Below are 19,081 nucleotides of genomic sequence, written 5' to 3' on the forward strand. Positions count from 1 at the left end.
GGTGGCTGTAGAGGGGAAAGAACAATCTTTTCAACAAATGGTGTGGGGCATCTGAACATTCATGTTTAAGAATATGAAGCTGGACAGTTCAGATCATATATAAAAACTAACTCAAATAGGCTATGGACCTAAATACAAGAGATATGAAACTCTTAGAAAAAAACATAAGAGGAAATCTTGATTCCCTTGGATTTCTAAGATAGGACACTGACAGTATAACCACAAAAATACACTGGATTTCATCAAACTTAAAAACCTGGCCCTTCCTTGAAGGTCCAGTGGTTAAGAATCCACCTTTCAATGCAGGGGATGGGGGTTCAATCCCTGATCAGGGAAATAAGATCCCATTTGCCACAGGGCAGCTAAGCCCACACGCCACAACTAGAGAGGCCCACAGGCTATAGCGAAGACCCAGTGCAGTCAAAACTAAGTAAATAAACATTTAAAAAACAACAGAAAAAAACCCCCAAATTTGTCTTCAAAAGACACAGTCACAAAAGTGAAGTAACAACCCACAGAATGGAAGAAAACATCTGCAAATCGTATGTCTGATAGAGGATTTGTCTCCAGAATATATAAAGAATGCTTACAACTCAACATGAAAACGACAAAGGATTTGAACAGATATTTCTCCAAAGAAGGTACACAGCGGCCAATAGATATGTGAAAAGTTGCTTAAGCTAATTAGTCATTAGAGAAATTTAAATCGAAACTGCAGTGAGATGCTACCACCAGCAGGCGGTACTCAGTTGCTTGGTTGTGTCTGACTCTCTTTAGCCCCACGGAGTGTAGCTCCTCTGTCCATGGAATTTTCTGGGGAAGAATACTGGAGTGGGGTGCTGTCTCCTACTCCAGGGGATCTTCTCGACCCAGGCATTGAACCCACATCTCTTGCGTCTTTTGCACTGGCAGCTGGATTCTTTGACCACTAGCATCACCTGGGAAGCCCACCACTAGAATAGCTGACATGAAGAAAGAAAGAAACTAACAAGGGTTCGTGAGGATGCAGGGAAATTAGGACTCATATTGGTGGCATCATAAAATGGTGTGATGGTTTAGAAAAAAGAGTTTTATGTTTCTTTAAAATATTAAACAGAGTTACCATATGACCCAACAATTCTACTCCTCGGTACTCAGGAGAATTGAAAACTTATGTCCACACAAAACTTGTACATGAACATTTATAGCAGCTTTATTCATAATAACCCCAAAGCAGAAACAACCCAAATGTTCATCAATGAATAAGTTGACACATATATTTATCCATACAATAGAATATCATTCAGTAATAAGAATGAAGTTCTGGGGTGGGATGGATTTGGAGGTGGGAAGAAGGTTCAAGGGAGAGAAGACATATGTATATCTATGGCTGATTCATGTTGATGTATGACAAACCAACACAACATTGTAATTATCCTCCAATTAAAATAAGTAGAATTTTAAAAGAAAAAGATGAAATTCTGACACATGCTACAACATGGATGAACCTTGAAAGCATCATGCCATGTTAAAGAAGCCTGACACCAAAGGCCACATACAATGTGATTCTATTTGTAAGAAATGTCCAGAAGAGGTAAATTAATAGAAACAGAAGGTAGGTTTCTGGAGTGTATGGGAAGGAGGCAATGGGGAGTGACTGCTAATGGGGGCAGGGTTTCTTTTGGGGTGGACTGGGGCAGTTCCTGGTAGCCAGGGGGCTCAGGTTGCAGTGGAGAGCCAGTGGAATGTTCTGTGTTGGAAGCAGCCTCTTAGTTAGCACCAGATCCGATTAGCATCGTGGCTGTGGGTCTCCAGTTTGTGCTGCAGGTGCTGGAGAGGCAGTTGGATTACCGAATGCAGCTGCACCACCTGAGCCTCCGCCATCCTCACGTGGAGACCAGCACACACCTGAAGATGCAGTACAACGGGCGGCTGCCCTTCGTGGCGGGCTTGCAGTGGAAAGACATGTCCAGGGCTGCCCTGTGGAAGTGGGAAGGTGAGTGACATCTATGGGGTGGCTTTGGCTAGTGGTCTTCACTCAAGTCATGCCCACCGTTTGTAACACCCTTCCCTTTTGTCTACCTGGCTATCTCCAGACTCAGGCCTTAAATGTGTTGCAGGAAACACATAAACACATCCTGATTTCTTACCCTTACCAACAGACCTCTACATTACAGGGCCTTGCCTATTTCTCCGACCTTATCTCACCCTGTTTTCCCCATTGCCCATCACCCTGCAACCCTCCTGGCCTCTTTTCTGTTCCCCAGACATACCTCAGGGCCTTTGCACTTGCTGTTTCTTCTCCTTGGAACACTGTCTCCCATTTTAAAAGATGGATGTACCATAGTTTATCTTTGAATTAATTTTTATTGAAGAAATACATAGTTTGAAAAGTGAATTAGACTATGACATAGAAATTGTTGAAGGTGGGTGAATGTTACATGGGAATCTCATCATAGTCTCTGTATTCATGTATGTACTTGAAAATTTTTTAAAGTTTTAAAAGTTAAAGTTATAACAAACACAGTAATTTTCTGTTTCATGTCTTCCTATCCCAAATTTTGCTTGAAATGGCAATCACTGTAAATTCTTTTTACTATTTCTTACCAGACCTTCCATCTTTTAATCACACTTCTTGCTTTTTCTCTCTTAGGCATTTTTATTCTCCATGTATTTCTTATTATAGAGGATGAGAGCTTAACTTGCACCATCCCTTTTAAAATATGTATTTCCCTCTCTTCCCCCCAAACAGTTACAGTTTGTTAATATTCACTGTTGATAAAATTGTGTCCCTCACAGCTGAGACATGTGGTATACTAGAATTCTAACTTTTTGTTTTTCCTGGAGCTATAATAGCCTTTCCCCCCGTTTGATTAATTTTCTATTTTCCTCCTATGATTATTCCTAGAATTTTTAGCAACAGTGCAAAACTCTTCTCCAGAGGGTCACACACTTCCGATTACGTGTCAGCTTTGATCAGTTCTCCTAGTTTTCTCGTTGACACTCTTCCTGGAGCCACTGCTGCTCCCGGGTATCCTGCTGTGTCCTGGGGCCTCCCGTCACCATCATTCAGGGAGTGCCTTCCACTTCTCTGGGCCACAGTCCCTGCTTCTCGCGTTCATGTCCTTTCTTGCCTTACTCTTGTTCCAGTGGAGCACATCCTCCAGTAGCTTCTTCAGAGAGGATACATGGAAGGTGTATTCGTTAGCTAGGGCTGTGTTAACCAATTACTACAAGCTGGGTGGCTTAAAACAACTAATTTATTCTCTTACAGTCTCCAAGACTAGAATTCTGAAGGTGAGGTGTCAGCAGGGCCATGTTCTCTCTGTGACCCTGGGTAGAATCCTCCCTGCCTCTTGCTAGCTTCTGGTGGTGGCTATTAATGCTTGACGTTCCTTGGTTGGTACATTGAGTTACATTAGAGTTACATTGCTCTAATCTCTGCCTGCAGGAGACACAAGTTTGATTTGTGGGTTGGGAAGATCCCCTGGAGAAGGAAATGGCAACCCACTGCACTATTCTTGCCTGAAAAACCCCATGGACAGAGAGCCTGGTGGGCTACAGTCCGCAGGGTCGCAAAGGATCGGACATGACTTAGCAACTAAACAACAACAACAGTCCTGCCTCGTTGTTACATGGTTCTGTGTGTGTGTGTGTCCAAACTTCTCCCTTCATATAAAGGTACCGGTCATGTCAGACTTCAGGCCTCCCCTTCGCCGTTAAGTGTCCGTGAATGCTCAATGTGTCCAACTCTTTGTGACCCTATGGACTGTAGTCCACCAGGCTCCTCTGTCCGTGGGATTTTTCAGGCGATACTGCAGTGGGGTGCCATTTCCTCCTTCAGGGGATCTTCCATCACTGAGTCACCTGGGACTCTGGTATGATCCCATCTTAACTAATTCTATCTGCAATGACCCCATTCCCAAATAAGGTCACATTTTGAGGTACCCGGGGTTAAGACTACATATCTATTCAAGAGAGACAATTCAACCTGTAACAGGATGTAAACATTTTGAAACCCTGAGTGTTTAAACTGTCTTCATTTGATTTGGCTGAATAGAGAACTCTAGGTCGGAAATGATTTCCCTTTGTGATTTTGAAGACATCGCTCCACTGTTTATGTGAATCAATTGAGAGGTCTGGTGCTATTTCTGATCCATCATCCTTTATCTGTGACCCTTTTGTCTCTCTCTGGAAGCTTTTAGGAGCTTCTCTTTATTCCTGAAAGTGACAGGCGCTCAGTCATGTCTGACTCTTTGCTACCCCATGGACTATACAGTCCATGGAATTCTCCAGGTCAGAATACTAGAGTGGGTAGCCTTTCCCTTCTCGAGCGGGTCTTCCTGACCCAGGAATAGAACCAGGGTCTCCTGCATTGCAGACAGATTCTTTACCACCTGAGCTATGAGGGAAGCCCTTATTCCTCATATCTTCCTTTAGTCCTACTAAAGGACTTGGCATATAACCTTACAAATGTGGAGACCCACCATTTGGGTCTTGGTAGTTTTCTTGTATAGTTTCTTTGGTAATTTCTTTCTGTGTTCTGGAATTCCTGGTGGTCAGATAGATGTTGGTCCTCAGAAACTAAACCTCTGATTTTCTCTTTTCTCTCCTTTGTTGCGTCTCTTTGTCCTTTTGTTCTGTTTTGAGGGCTGATTTCCCCAGCTTCATCCACCAGCCCTCCTGCTGACCTTTTTAGTTTTGTTTAGCTTGTATTCCCAAGAGCTCTTTTGTGTTCCTGCAAGTTCTTCATGATGCATTATCTTCTCGTCTCTATGAACATAAGTTATAGAATCGGGGTGCTTTGATCTGTTCCCCCTGAGTTTCTTTCTTCTTTATGTTTCTGAAGTTACTTTTAGTAGCTTTCCCACATGCCAGGTAAGAGCATGGTATGTGCTTTTGTTTAAGAGTCAGTAACTTGGAACTTGCTTGGAAGGAGGCTCTATGGGAGGGGGAGGGTGTGTGTGCTCTTTAAAAAATTATTTTGTTGAAGTATAGTTGAGTTACAATGTTCTCTTTCTGCTGTACAGCAAAGTGATCCCATTATATATATATACACACTGGAGAAGGCAATGACACACCACTCCAGTCCTCTTGCCTGGAAAATCCTATGGATGGAGGAGACTGGTGAGCTGCAGTCCACGGGGTTGCGAAGAGTCAGACACAACTGAGCGACTCACTTTCACTTTTCACTTTCATGCATTGGAGAAGGAAATGGCAACCCACTCCAGTGTTCTTGCCTGGAGAATCCCAGGGACCGGAGAGCCTGGTGGGCTGCCGTCTGTAGGGTCGCACAGAGTCGGACACGACTGAAGCGATTTAGCAGCAGCAGCAGCATATATATATATACACATTTTTTTCTATTCTCTTCCATTATGGCTTATCATAGGATATTGAATATTATTCATTGTGCTATCCAGTAGGATCTTGTTGTTTATCCATTCCATGTATAATAGTTTCCATCTTTTAATCCCAAACTCCCAATCCATCCCTCCCCTTGTTAACTATAAGTCTGTTCTCTATGTCTATGAGTCTCTTTCATAGATCAGTTCATTTGCGTCTTATTTTAGATTTCATGTCTAGTAATATTACATGGTATTTATCTTTCTCACTTGCTTCATTTAGGATGAAAATCTCTAGTTGCATTCATGTAGCTGCAAATGGAATTACTTCATTCTTTTTCATGGCTGAGCAGTATTTCATTTGCATATATGTATGTATGTATGAGTGGGGGTGCTCTTGTTGACTGATGGACTTCCCTGTTGGGTGGGGTCCTGGCTCTCCCTGAGGACCCTGGGCCCCATATCTGTGGACCATTTTTCTTTGGTCACTCTGTTCTTCTGTGGAGCAAACTCCCCATTTCCTGTGGAACTGGCACCTCAGGGCACCTGACCACACTCTACTCAATATCTCCCTGTTCTCAACTTGGCAGCTCGCCCTCTACCCTTGCTGTGCTGGGTCCCCCTGAATCCTGGCCTCTCAGCCTCAGTTTCCCCACATAGTGAATCTTCTATCTCCACTAGGAGGTGGGGGAGTGCTCCCTCCCTTTGACAGACTCCACTGCCTCTCATTCAGGGTTGAGCTCAATGGTCCTGTTCATGGGAGTCTTCACTGATCCTCCTGACCTTGGTCTAGCTCCCTCTTTCTTTTCCTTCCTAGCACTTAGCATTTCCCTCCTAGGTAGGTCTTCCCTGGTGGCTCAGACGGTAAACAATATGCCTGCAATGCGAGAGACCTGGGTTCGACCCCTGGGTTGGGAAGATCCCCTGGAGGAGGGCATGGCAACCCCCTCCAGTATTCTTGCCTGAGAATCCCCACGGACAGAGGAGCCTGGCGGGCTACAGTCCATGGGGTTGCAAAGAGCTGGACAGGACTGAGCAACTAAGCACAGCACAGCACAGGTCTCATTACATGTTTATTCAAGATTTCTCCGCCACTACTGCCCCCAGACCACGAGTTCCATCAAGGCAGCAACTATGCCTCCTGTTCACTGCCAAGTTCTGAGAGTCTGGAGCAGTATTTACTGAATTAGCCCTTGAGCGAGTGGGAGATTTATTACAAAGTATGAGAGGGGTCCAGTGACTGGTTTTAGTTCCTTGTGGAACGGCAGCGTGCTATGTAGAATGTCAACTTTTTGATGATGGTGATGATTGATCTTTACTCTTCTGAGTGGATGCTTCCTCTGTCCCAAGACACAGTGATTGGTACTATTGTACCCATTTTACAGATGATGGAAGCACAGGCTCAAAGAGGTCACATAGCTTGCAAGAGTAAAGGCCATGCTCTTGATCACCTCACTGGAGTGCCCCCTTTCCAACTTTCCTAGCGTTTCTTCTGTCTAACATATCTTCCTGAAAACATTTCAAACATACAGAAAAGTGCAAAGAGTGCTGCAGGGAACACCTACATATTCTCAGTGTGGATTCTACTATGAACATTTTACTCCACCTATTTTGTCACCTATCTGTCCACTTAGCCATCTGTCTTATTTGTTGGTAACAGGTCAGATTAAGTTGTAAACCATGGTCCATCTCCCCCCTCAACATTTCAGTATGGTATCATTCACTAAGGTGAAATGCCAACATCTCCCAGGTACCATTTGATGAGTTTTGACAGGTGCACAGATCTGTGAAACCCAAGCTCCTGTCAAAATTCAGAACATTTGAGTCATTCTAGAAGGTTCCCTTATGTTCTACCCCTAGTCATTCCCAGTTATGAGATGTGCCCTGCAGTGACCGTGATGACTCTACAGGGGGCTCTTGCTGCCTGCCAGAAGCCCCCTTCTTGCCCTGGAGATAACTAGTTTCTTGTTCTCTGCCTGTCTCAGGAGCCTTGAACCTGAATAGTCCCTGGCTGACGGTCTCCACGGCTCACAGGCTGTACTGGCCTAATCGAGCCATGTTCCAGGCTGTGTTGGAGCTGACGCTGGGCAAGGCCTGGACCCTGAAGAATTTGGTGGTGAGCGTGGCCTGCAGGGGCCGGGGCCTCCAGAGGCAGGGCAAGATCCACGTCTACACCCCGGCTACCACCTACCTTCGGGTGCGCATGCTCAGCCACGCCCCCTGCCCAGCCCCCTCACCAGTGGCCAGGGAGGCTGATTTCTTGTGGCTTAAATCTTCTGAGAAAAGGGTTAAAACTGAGGTTCGGGGGTTTTCCATACTGGGTCCCAGATGCGTGAGGTCTAGCTCACTCAGTATTGACACTCTTCAGAGTTAGTTGCCGAGGGAATTTGGGAGAGTGGACCCAAAATAAACCTCGATGTCTCATGTTCTTGCTTAGCAGCTGATAGAGTAAAATATGAAAGTAGGTTGAGCTGGTACCTTGGAAACAAATAGATAGGAGGCTTTTACCAAAACGCAGAATGAAAACTTCGAGGATGGAGGTCAGTTTTATACCGCCTGCCGAGGGAAGCAGCATAGCAGAGTTCGAAAGGAAATCAGCAAGGGAAGGACTTCCCTGGTGTCACGTGTGGGAACCCGGCACAGCAAGCCTCCCCCTGTGTTGGGATGATGAGTGGACATGAGAGTGGGGTGGTCCAGGCCTGGCTTGGGCTCAGGAGGAGGCAGCTCGGTGGGCATGTCTGGGGACAGCACAGTACCCTCGAGGCAGGGGCCAGGTGGCACCAGGGTGGACTCAGGAGGAGCAAGTGACTCCCAGCAAGGTTAGGGACCTTGAGAGGGCAGCTATGTGACAGATAAAGCCAGGACAGGATGCAAGGAGGGGTCAGCTGGCCTGTTCCTGCAGGTGACCCAGCTCAGGGGCGTGATGGTGACCTGGCCTGGGAGAAAACAGCAGAGGCAGGTAGTCAGATTGCAGAACTTACTTAAAGGTGTAGATGACTGACTTGCTTATGGATTGGTTTGGGGAAGTGAGGAAGAGACAAATGACCCCAAGTTTTTGGCTCAAGCAGTTGTGTAGCTATGGTTTTTCGAGTAGTCGTGTACGGATGTAACAGTTGAACCATAAAGAAGGCTGAGTGCTGAGTTGATGCTCTCAAACTCTGGTGCTGGAGAAGACTCTTTGAGAGTCTTTTGGACAGCAAGGAGATCAAACCAGTCCATCCTAAAGGAAATCAACCCTGCGTATTCACTGGAAGGACAGGAGCTGAAGCTCCAATCCTTTAGCCACCTGGTTCGAAGAGCTGACTCATTGGAAAAGACCCTGATGCTGGGAAGGATTGAAGGCAGGAGAAGGGGACGACAGAGGATGAGATGGCTGGATGGCATCACCAACTCAATGGACATGAGTTTGCGTAAGCTCCAGGAGATAGTGTAGGACAGAGAAGCCTGACGTGCTGCAGTCTGTGGGGTCACAAAGAGTCGGACACAACTGAGTGACTGAACAGCAACAACAAGGTTGTGTAGAAGCAGGTGCCATTTGCTGAAATGGGGCCCGTGGGTTCTGGGGGTGACCTGAGGTCAGTGATGCATGGGGTAAGGTCTTGGGTAGTTCTAGTATTTGGCAGGAGGTTTGGTAATTCCCAAACTCCATCTTGGCCCCATTACCTCTCCTCATGAGTCCCCTGAGGGAGCTGTATGAACAAGGGACAGAGGCCAGCAGGGCACAAGGCAGAGCCTTGTTCCTAGAGGGGCTTGTGCCAAGGGTAGTGGGCTGGGTATACAGCCCAGCACAAGGCTAAAGAGTTCTACTTCCCCCAGCTCCAGTACAAGCCCCAGTAACACCTAGATCGTCCCATGGCTCTGAAAACCATGCACTGATGCAGGGAGAGAAGGCTACCCTTCTGTCCTCTTGTGTGTCCTCCTTCATTGGAGGGGCTTTGAAGGATGAGTAGGAGTTCACCAAGTGGGACTGAGAGAAAGGGAATCCCAAGAGGAGGAAGTAGGGTGTGCAAAAGCTTTGGTCAACCTCTTCATCCTCATTGCAGGTTTCCACGGTGACAGCCTTGGCACAGAGCCTCTTTAGCAGCCAGAGTGAAATAGAATCAGCCTGGAGCGAAGCGGTGCAGAGCAAGGTTCATGCTGAGAACAGCCGAGACCGTAAGATCCTGCACTGCTGGTTGAAGGGCCCACAGCGGGAGCTGAACCTAACGGCAGCCTACAGGCACACGGAGCAGGTAAGGGTCTAGGTGGCCCGTGCTGGAGACTTTGCCATCGAGAGACCCTGAATCCCATATCTGGGATGGGGAAGGCTACTAGTTTGGCCTATAAGCCTCCCCAAGCCTCACTTTCTTTATCTATAAAATGGAACCCAGCCATACTAGCGCTGACCGCAGAGCAAAGGTCAGCCACCTGGTACTGGACATCCAAGTGCTTCATTCCTGCTGGGCCCCTGGAGAGGTCTGGCCATAGCAGTGTGCCTGTGCAACCTTGAGGTCTGATGGTGTGGAGGCTGCAGCCCATTTGATCAGCCCTTCTTGGTGGTCATTCCTGGGGTGATGAGTGGGCAGTGGGGGCTGCCCCTGGAGACCCCCAGGGCAGGATGTTTCGCAGCTTGGACCCTCGGGGCATCCCTCTGCATCAGCCTGGTCCTCATTGCAGCCATGGAAGAGTCATGTATCGCTGACGGCTCTGGGGACCGGTGCCAGGGGCCATCCTGAGGGCCTGCAGCTGGAGGGCAGCCTGGAGGAGCTGGTTCGAGACAGGAGCTTGTACCGGAAGCAGGGAACCTTCTTCCTTGTGTATGTGTGGCCCCTTCCCCCAGGCTGCTTCCCCCGAGGAGTAGTGCTTGCCCGGGTCTCCTGTTCTCCAGCATGGAGGGTCACCAGGGAGTGGGATGTGCTGTGCTGCCTGGAGGGGCCCAGACAGAACCCAGAGCTCAGAGATGAGCCCCCTCCCTGAAAGCCCCCGTGTCCCTCACCCCCTTTCATTCATGTGCCAAGGTGGGCACAGAAAACAGTCTCGTCACCCCAGGCTGAAAGCTGCTCTGGGGGAACCATTTCAGTTCCTGGAGGCCCAGCTGGTTGAAAAGCCTGTTTTTTGTTGGGGGGTGAACAGCACAGGATTGGAGTCAGAAGACCCAGCCTAAAGTCCAGGCTGTGCACTGACCAGCTGGGGACCCTTAGCCATCTACTGTTAGAACAGCAGCAGTAACCCAAAACTAACAGCCCCTGCATTTGCCAAGGTCTCATCCACTTTTTAATCACATTTATATTTATTGAGCACCTACTGTGTTCCAGGGTTTCTCTGGTGGCTCAGATGGTGAAGAATCTGCCTGCAGTGCAGGAGACGGAGGAGACTTGGGTTCCATCCCTGGGTCTGGAAGATCCCCTGGAGAAGGGAATGGCAGCCCACTCCAGTATTCTCGCCTGGAGAATCCCATGGACAGAGGAGCCTGGTGGGCCATGGTCCATAGGGTTGCAAAGAGTCAGACACGACTGAAGGGCCTTCACATGCACGCACATAGACAAAGTCTTTTATAAAAACACGTGTTTGGCTGCATCAGGTCTTAGCTAGGCACACAGGATCTTTGTTGCGGTGCTCAGGCTTCTCTAGTTGCGTTGCTCAAGCTCCTCTCTAGCTGTGCCACACGGCCTCAGTAGTTGGAATGTGAGGGCTTAGTTACTACGTGGCGTGTGGGATCTTAGTTCCCTGACCAGGGATCAAACCTACATCCCATGCATTGGAAGGTGGATTCCTAACCACTGGACCACCAGGCTAGTCCCCTGTAACAAAGTCTCAACTCTGCAAGACAGTGACAGGCCCCTGAGGCACAGGTGTCCTCTGACCCCACCAGCTGCTTTAATGACTTCGGCCTGTTCCCCGCTCTCCATGCCAGGCACCCCTGGACTGTGCCCCTCCCGCAGCGCATCCTCCTGCAGGAGACCTTCACGGCCGACAGGCGGCACCAGCGTTACTCCCTGGAGAGCAGGGTGGTCCTGGGTGCCCAGGAGGAGACCCTGCAGACCGTGGTTCTGGGCTACCAGGCTGGGCACCCCTATGTGAGTAGGCTCCAGGGTTCAACGGGGAGGGGCTTCCATCTGTCTCTGACCCATCTGTGTGTGTGTGCGCACACGTGTGCATGTATGTGGTTGTCCCTCCCAGGTCTGCGCAGGCCTGACCCACCCATACGACGGCAGGGCCATCCCCAGGAGCTTGGATGGGTGCGTGGTTTTGTGGAATCAGCATGTGGTAAGTGAAGATCCCAGAGCTCTTTTCACCTCAGTGGTCCCCGGTTCAGGTTGCCACCTTCTCTCAACTGGACGAAGCAAACGGAGAATTCCGGCCCGAGTTTTCTGTTCTGCTGTCTGCCTAATTCAATCTACTTGAGAGCCCGAGGGAGTTTTGCAACACGCCAGCATAGTCATTGTCACCCCCTTACTTAAAAACCCTCACCTCTTCTCTTGGGAGAAAGACCCCAGCCCGGACCCTGTGCTAGTCCGAGACCGTGATTGGGACGTGTCTGCTTTGTAATCCTGAGAGCCGCAAGGCCCGGCGCACAGTCAGTGCTAATGAATAGCTGTTGGCCTGGTGCTGTTCCGAGCCCATTCTAGGACTCCCCTGGCAGTCCAGTGCTTAAGACTCTGCGCTTCCAGGGCAGGGGGCACAGGTTTAATTCCTGGTTGGGGAAGTCCACGCGACCACAATTTTAAAAATAGAAAGAAAAAATGCATTACATACCTAATTTAGAGCAGGGGTTGATCAAGTTTTTCTCTGAAGGACCAGATGGTAACTACTGTAGCCTTGGCAGGTCATACAGCCAGTGTTGCAACTACTCATCTCTGCCTTTGTGGCTCACAAACATTGTAGGGAACACACAAATGAATGGGCACAGCTGTGTTCTGATAAAACTTTTGCTGTGGGCTGGATGTTTGTGTACCCACCCCCCTCCCCAGATTCGTATGTTGAAGCTCTAATGTGATGGCATTTGGAAGTGCGGGCTTTGGGTAATCAAGGTCATGAGGGTGGAGCCCTTATGATAAGATTGTTGTTCAGCTGCTCAGCGCTCAGTCATGTCCAACTCTTTGCCATCCCATGGACTGCAGCCCACCAAGTTTCCCTTCCTTCACTATCTCCCAGAGTTTGCTCAATCTCATGTGCATTGAGTTGGTGATGCCATCCAGCTGTCTCATCCTCTGTTGCCCTCCTTCTCCTCCTGCCTTCAATCTTTCCCAGCATCAGGGTTTTTCCAGTGAGTCGGCTCTTTGCATCAGGTGGCCAAAGTACTGGAGCTTCAGGATCAGTCCTTCCAATGAATATTCAGGTTTGATTTCTAAGATGGACTGGTTTGATCTACTTGCAATCCAAGAGACCCTCAAGAGTCTTCTCTAGCACCACAGTTCGAAAGCATCAATTCTGTTCTCAGCCTTCTTTATGGTCTGAATCTCACATCCGTACGTGACTACTGGAAAAACCATACCTTTAACTATACGGACCTTTGTCAGCAAAGTGATGTCTCTGCTTTTTAATACACTGTCTAGGTTTGTCATACAGCTTTCTTCCAAGGAGCTAGCCTCTTTTAATTTTATGGCTGTAGTCGCTGTGTGCAGTGATTTTGGAGCCTAAGAAAATAAAGTCTGTCACTGTTTCCATTTTTTCCCCATCTATTTGCCATGAAGTGATTAATCTTAATGGTAAGATTAGTGTCCTTCCAAAAAGAGGATCAGAGCTGAGCTTTCTCTCCACCATCTGAGGACACAATGAGAAAGGCCATCTGCAGACCAGCAAGAGGTTTCTCACCAGAACCCGTCCATACCTGGCACCTTGGTTTTAGACTTCCAGCCTCCAGAACTGTGAGATGTAAAATTTCTGGTATTTGAGTCACGCAGTCTGTGGTATTTCTGTTATAGCAGCTTAAACAACTTGATTTGCAAAAACAGGCTGGCCAGTTTCCCCCGCTCCCAGTCTGTAGTTTTTAACCCCTGACTTAGAGGGTCTTCGGAGAAGGCGATGGCACCCCACTCCAGTACTCTTGCCTGGAAAATCCCATGGATGGAAGAGCCTGGTGGGCTGCAGTCCATGGGGTCGCGAAGAGTCGGACACGACTGAGCGACTTCACTTTCACTTTTCACTTTCATGCATTGGAGAAGGAAATGGCAACCCACTCCAGTGTTCTTGCCTGGAGAATCCCAGGGACGGGGGGAGCCCGGTGGGCTGCTGTCTGTGGGGTCGCACAGAGTTGGACAGGACTGAAGCGACTTAGCAGCAGCAGTAGAGGGTCTTGGCATTTGTCTTTCAGGAGTGAAACTCATTTTTGCCTCTGTGCCCTTAGCAAATCATCTTATGTCTCTGGATCTCAGTTTCCTCTTCTGTGCAGAGGAGACAGCAATCTTCATCTCTTACGCAGTGTTACGAGGATTGAAATGGATTACACGGATCTTTCTCGAGTACTTGTTGTGCAGTTGTTACGTCATGGCTGACTCTTTGTGACCTAATGGACGGCAGCACGCCAGGCTCCTCTGTCCTTCACTATCTCCTGGAGTTTGCTGAAACTCATGTCCACTGAGTCAGTGATGCCATCCAACCATTTCATCCTCTATCACCCCCTTCTCGTTTTGACTTCAGTATTTCCCAGCATCAACGTCTTTTTAAATGAGTCAGCTTTTTGCATCAGGTGGCCAAAGTACTGGAGTTTCAGCTGGAGGATCAGTCCTTCCAAGATTGTACTTGGGTGCAATCTTGAGTACTTACAACATGGCTATAGGCCCTCATCCAAGTCTCCTTCCTGACCCCTCTAGGAAAAGACGCTCCAAGAGATGATCCCATTCTCCAGCAAGCATGTATTGAGCACCTGCTGTGTGCCGGGCCCCGGAGAAGGAAGACAGTGGTGGTTTCTCCCTTGGGGATATCCACAGGTCTCGGGCTGGAGCCGGGCCAGCTGCTACATGGAGAGACACCTGTGTTTCTGGGGCCTCACTTCCCGCCTGTCAAACTGAAGCTGTGAGCAGGCCCCAGGTTTGGGAGTTGGAGGTCCTGAGGGGAAACCATGGGCAAGATGACGACCCAGAACACCTGCGCAAATGTTTCCCAGTGGTGTGTCCTGTTTTCTAAACCGGAGATTGCAAAATGGCGAATGGGCCAAATCCAGCCTGCAGATGTGTTTTGTTTGGCCTGCTTAGCATTTAAATTAAAGGGAAAAAAGTGTCAACATTTAAATCAGAAGATTTGGAATAAAACGCAGATCTCTGCTTCTAATTATAAAAAATTGGAAGATCTGACCCACTGGGCCTGAAACCCCACCTGACACCAACAGGCTAGAACCAAGTAGGTGGGGATCCTTTAATTTAATTTAATTTGACTGTTCTTTCTAAAACGCTATGTACTCAGTCATGTCCAACTCTTTGTGACCCCATGAGCTGTAGCCCGCCAGGCTCCTCTGTCCATGGGATTGTCTAGGCAAGAATACTGGAGTGGGTTGCCATTTCCTTCTCCAGGGTTTTAAAACCGTATCTTTGTTTAATGACACACATTTTTTGCTTCTCTTGGACCTTTGTTTCTTCCTCCTCCATCCTGGCTCTAAAATAAAGCTGTGTATTCTTTTAGAGACGTTCACCAATGATAAAATTCTAGTGGCAAGACATTTTTTAACTTCTCAGTCAGCACAGGTGGGAAAAGATGGCAGCCTGTTGCTTGTACTTAGCATGTGGCAGAAGCGAAATAGTTGTTGAGTGAATAAGTGATTAACTGTGTGTGTATTTCCTGTTGCTGCTATAATAAATTGCCACAAACTTAGCGGCTTAACACAACACAAATTTATCTTACATTTCTTGAGATCTGAAATAAAAAATGGGTTTCACTTGGCTGAAATCAAGGTGTTTCCAGGATTGCATTCTTTCCAGAAGTTCCAGGGGAGAATCCTTTTTTTTTTTTTTTGCCTTTTCTAACTTCTAAAAACCACCCATGTGTCTTGATTTATGGTCCCTTTCTCTGTTTTCAAAGGTAACAGAGTAGCGTCTTCCTCTCTCTGACTATGACTGTCTTGCCTCCCTCTTATATGAATCCTTGAAGCTTCCCGGGAAGTCCAATGGTTAGGACTCTATGTTTTCACTGCAGAGGGCACAGGTTCAACACCTGGTCAGGGAACTAAGATCTCACGTGCTGTTTGACCAAAAAGAAAAATCCAACACAAACCAAAAAAGCCTTGTAATCAGCTCATTGGATAATCCAGGATAATCTGCCCATCTCAAGATCCTTAACTGTAAAATCTCGTTTGCCCTGTAAAGTAACAGATTCCCAGAGTTCACGGTTGAGGACATGGACATTTTGGGGAAGGTGGGTATTTTTCTGCCTGCCAGAAATTAAACATTCTTCCACTTAGCATGGCATTGCCTTTGGGATTTCAGGCTATAACTACAACTAGCGATTCTGCATTAGTCTAGATATTTGTTGAGCACCTACTATGCACCTGGTGCCATGCTGAGTGTTACAATTGCAGCAGTGACTAGAACAATCACCCTTGTGAATGAGACACAGGCCCTCAAGCCTACCCTGCTCGCTCTACCTGTGGGCGCTGGAGTTTACCATACATATCAAAGGCCCTCCTGGGCACCTGCCCCACTTTCTTTCCTGTGAGTGGCACAGTGTAGACTGCTTTCACCCATCAATCTTGGGACCACTTTGATTGCTGGGTTCCGAGGGTGGCCTCTGCAGGCACTCAGAGATGGGAAGTCCCCTCTCTCAGGGCCGTTGGTTCTTGTACAGGCTAAGAACAGAGGTGTTGAGGCCACTCTGAAAGTCAACCAGAAAGTCTTGCTGCACGTGAAGGCTCTTCACCATGACAGATCACAGCGTGGCGAAGTCTGGCATAACCTGGCCCTGGACGTGGCTCACTCCTTCCAGGTACCCATCCCTGAGCTGGGCAAATTGTGGTTGGTGACCTCCAAGCAGAGCTCGACTGTTGGCGAGAGTAAAAGGTACTGTCTGTTCTTTCCTAGCTGAGGTTTCCCCAAGCCCTGAATGTGGACGGGGACATTGTCTTCAGACAGAGTCACGAGGGAGCATTTGACTGTGGCATGGATGCACGAGCTACCATCAACCGCAATGTCACGTCCCAGGTCAGAAGACTGAGTTCTGCCTCTTAGCTGGGGGAGGAGGGGATTTAATGTTAGCATGCGGGTGTCCTGTATGGGAGGTGGCAGGGCTATCAGCCCTGGCAAGCTGATACCACAGGCTTTGTTTTGGCAGCGTGCCTATGATGAATCAGGGTGCACCTCTGTGACAAAAGTTTGCTTTACTGTGAAAGTTTATTCTGCAGTCATGTCGCAGTTCATTGTGGGTCTACTCCACACAGTCACTCGGGGACCCAGGCTCCCACCACCCTGTGGCTCTGCCCCAGCAGGCTAGATGAGGAGAAAGAGGGTGAGAATTTTGCAGGAGGTTTTTGTTCTCAGGCGCATAAGTAATTCCACTGGTGGGAACTCATCACTTGACCCCACCCAGCTGCAAGGGAGGCTGGGAAATGTAGTTTTAGCCATATGTCCTAGAGGGAAGGGAAGTGCATTTTGGTGAATATATAGCAGCCACTGTGGGTATATTCATTAATTCACCATATATAGATAGTGTCTCTGCTGCATGCCAGGCTCTGTGCGACGTACTGAGACTGCATGGATGACTATGTTTCTGTTCCCATCTCCAAGGACCTTTCAGGTTCAAATCCTAGCTCCACTGTTGACTTGCTGTGTGACCTTGGGTAAATTATTCCACCTCGCTGAGCATTAGTTTTTCCTCCTGTGAAGAAGGATAGTAATACCAGCCTGTGAGAGCAGGGGTGATGATTGAATAAGATGATGATTGTAAAACCAGCTTCCCAGTGCCTGGTTCATAGTCAGGGTCAAATAAATGGCAGCCGTAAACACGGGAGGCATAAGCAGACACCGTGGCAGGGGGAGGATGCAGTCTGTAGTCCAAGAGCTGTCCTCTCAGCCCCGTGTCTGGGGCCTCACTTCTCAAGCTTCCAGGTAAGGCAGTCTCTGTAAGATTTAGGCTGAGAACCGTCCTGGAAGGATGGCGGCTTCAGGCATCTGCTGTGGGGCCTGTCCCAAACCTGTCCCTCCTCAGTGCCCAGCCAGCCACCTTCTTGGGTTCTGCATCTCACTCCTTGCTCCCTCTGACCCCCTCACCCCTTCTCCACTTCTGCCTCCCAACAGGTCTCGGTCCAGCTGAATGGATCTGACTCCCACTCGGTGGTTTCCTTGCAGCTCAGACGTCCCCGTGGACCCACATTTCCTCCAGACTTACAGGTACAGATGGTGGTCCCTTCAGGATGACCTCAGTTACCTGCCAAGTGTTGTCTTTGAGCAGCCAGCTTGCTGGGAGATGGAGCGGAAGGAAGGGAGGATGGAGGGGCGGGAGCAGGGGGAGGGCCACACCACGATGCTAAGCTTAGCCAGACAGCCCCTCCAGAATCAAGAACAGATGGGAAGGAGATTTCCAAATATGTCATTTGGAAGTGATTGTCCAGGCAAGAAGGGTTTTCAGCTCCCTGGAGGGTGAAAGGATCACATTTCACCCTTGAAAAAGGAGAGAGGCAGAATTGTCCTCAAAACCCTGCCCTGTGGTTGGGTCTGGAAGAAACTGTATGAGCCTTCAGAATGGCTTTTTAGATCCCAGAGTATTTTGCCCAGTGTGGGGTAGAAACACATAGGGTTTCATTCTCCAGAGAAAGGAAGAGGCAGGGAGAGGCGTGCAGGTGGGAGGGCGGTGCTCTGCTCCTCCAGGGCCGGCTCTGTAGAAAGCCCCCCATCTTGGTTGCTTTGAGAGTATGCTGTGTACACGGGAATTAGGCTGCGGGCTGGGGACATGGAGGTGTAGGTGGGTAGCCCCCACTGCGATGAGGACCAGAATTCGATAGCAATTTTCAAATGCCTGCTGTAGCCTCAGTCCTGTGCCTGTGGGTTTTGACAACTCGAGGGGAGCCCGAGAAGGGCTCTGAAGAATGGAAGCTGGTCGCTTTCAGAGGTGTGTTTTCACATGTGTTGGTATCTCTGAAATCAGGATGTGTCTTCAGACCCACACTGGTTCATTGTCTCATCAGCAGCCTTTTCACTTTTGAGATGTATAAAATCATGGCACCTGTCAGACTGGAAAATGTGCCATCGCCGAAGTCAGTTATGACGGGAGCTGATGGCCCTTGACTGTTTGTCGTGTGCCAGGCTCTGGTCTCAGCCCTTGACATGGACCTTCTCGTGGATGCCTCGTGGCGCTGCTGTCTCGGCATTTGGCAGATGAGACTCTGAGGCACAGAGAGGTGATGCGCCCTGTACAAGGTCATGGAGCGCATAAGTGGAGGGTCTTGGATGGGCACCCAGGCAGTCTGGATGTGGAGCCCAGCATGGCCCCAGCACTCATGGAGAGAGAGGAGGAGTCCTGTTGGAACCTTGGATGCTGGGTCACCTAATGGATTCAGGCTTAATTATTACTTTTTTAAAAATTAGAGTATAGTTGATTTACAATGTCGTGTTAGTTTCAGATGTACAGCGAAGTGATTTAGTTATACATATGGGTTGGGAAGATCCCTTGGAGAAGGGAATAGCTACCCAGTCCAGTATTCTGGCCTGGAGAATTACGTGGACTGTATAGTCCATGGGGTCGCAAAGAGCTGGACACGAATGAGCAACTTTCACTTCATATATGTATATATATCTCCACTCTTTTTTAATGTTCTTTTCCCATATAGGCCATTAAAAGTATTGCGTATATTATTACTT

At 48.4% G+C, this 19,081-nt stretch overlaps 1 protein-coding gene across 1 annotated transcript in view; it reads left to right on the forward strand.

The window, feature by feature from the left end:
- LOC138076182 (uncharacterized) overlaps window positions 1-19,081 on the forward strand; it is a 168,243-nt gene that overhangs the window by 63,306 nt on the left and 85,856 nt on the right. Inside the window, exons 28-36 of the mRNA XM_068968400.1 lie at window positions 1,795-1,975; window positions 7,307-7,518; window positions 9,365-9,553; window positions 9,978-10,117; window positions 11,215-11,377; window positions 11,481-11,567; window positions 16,077-16,214; window positions 16,310-16,429; window positions 17,522-17,614. Of these exons, the coding sequence (XP_068824501.1) occupies window positions 1,795-1,975; window positions 7,307-7,518; window positions 9,365-9,553; window positions 9,978-10,117; window positions 11,215-11,377; window positions 11,481-11,567; window positions 16,077-16,214; window positions 16,310-16,429; window positions 17,522-17,614 (1,323 nt within the window). The remainder of the gene's footprint in view (window positions 1-1,794; window positions 1,976-7,306; window positions 7,519-9,364; window positions 9,554-9,977; window positions 10,118-11,214; window positions 11,378-11,480; window positions 11,568-16,076; window positions 16,215-16,309; window positions 16,430-17,521; window positions 17,615-19,081) is intronic.

Source organism: Capricornis sumatraensis, chromosome 3 (genome assembly GCF_032405125.1).
Source record: "Capricornis sumatraensis isolate serow.1 chromosome 3, serow.2, whole genome shotgun sequence".
Classification (NCBI taxonomy): Eukaryota; Metazoa; Chordata; class Mammalia; order Artiodactyla; family Bovidae; genus Capricornis; species Capricornis sumatraensis.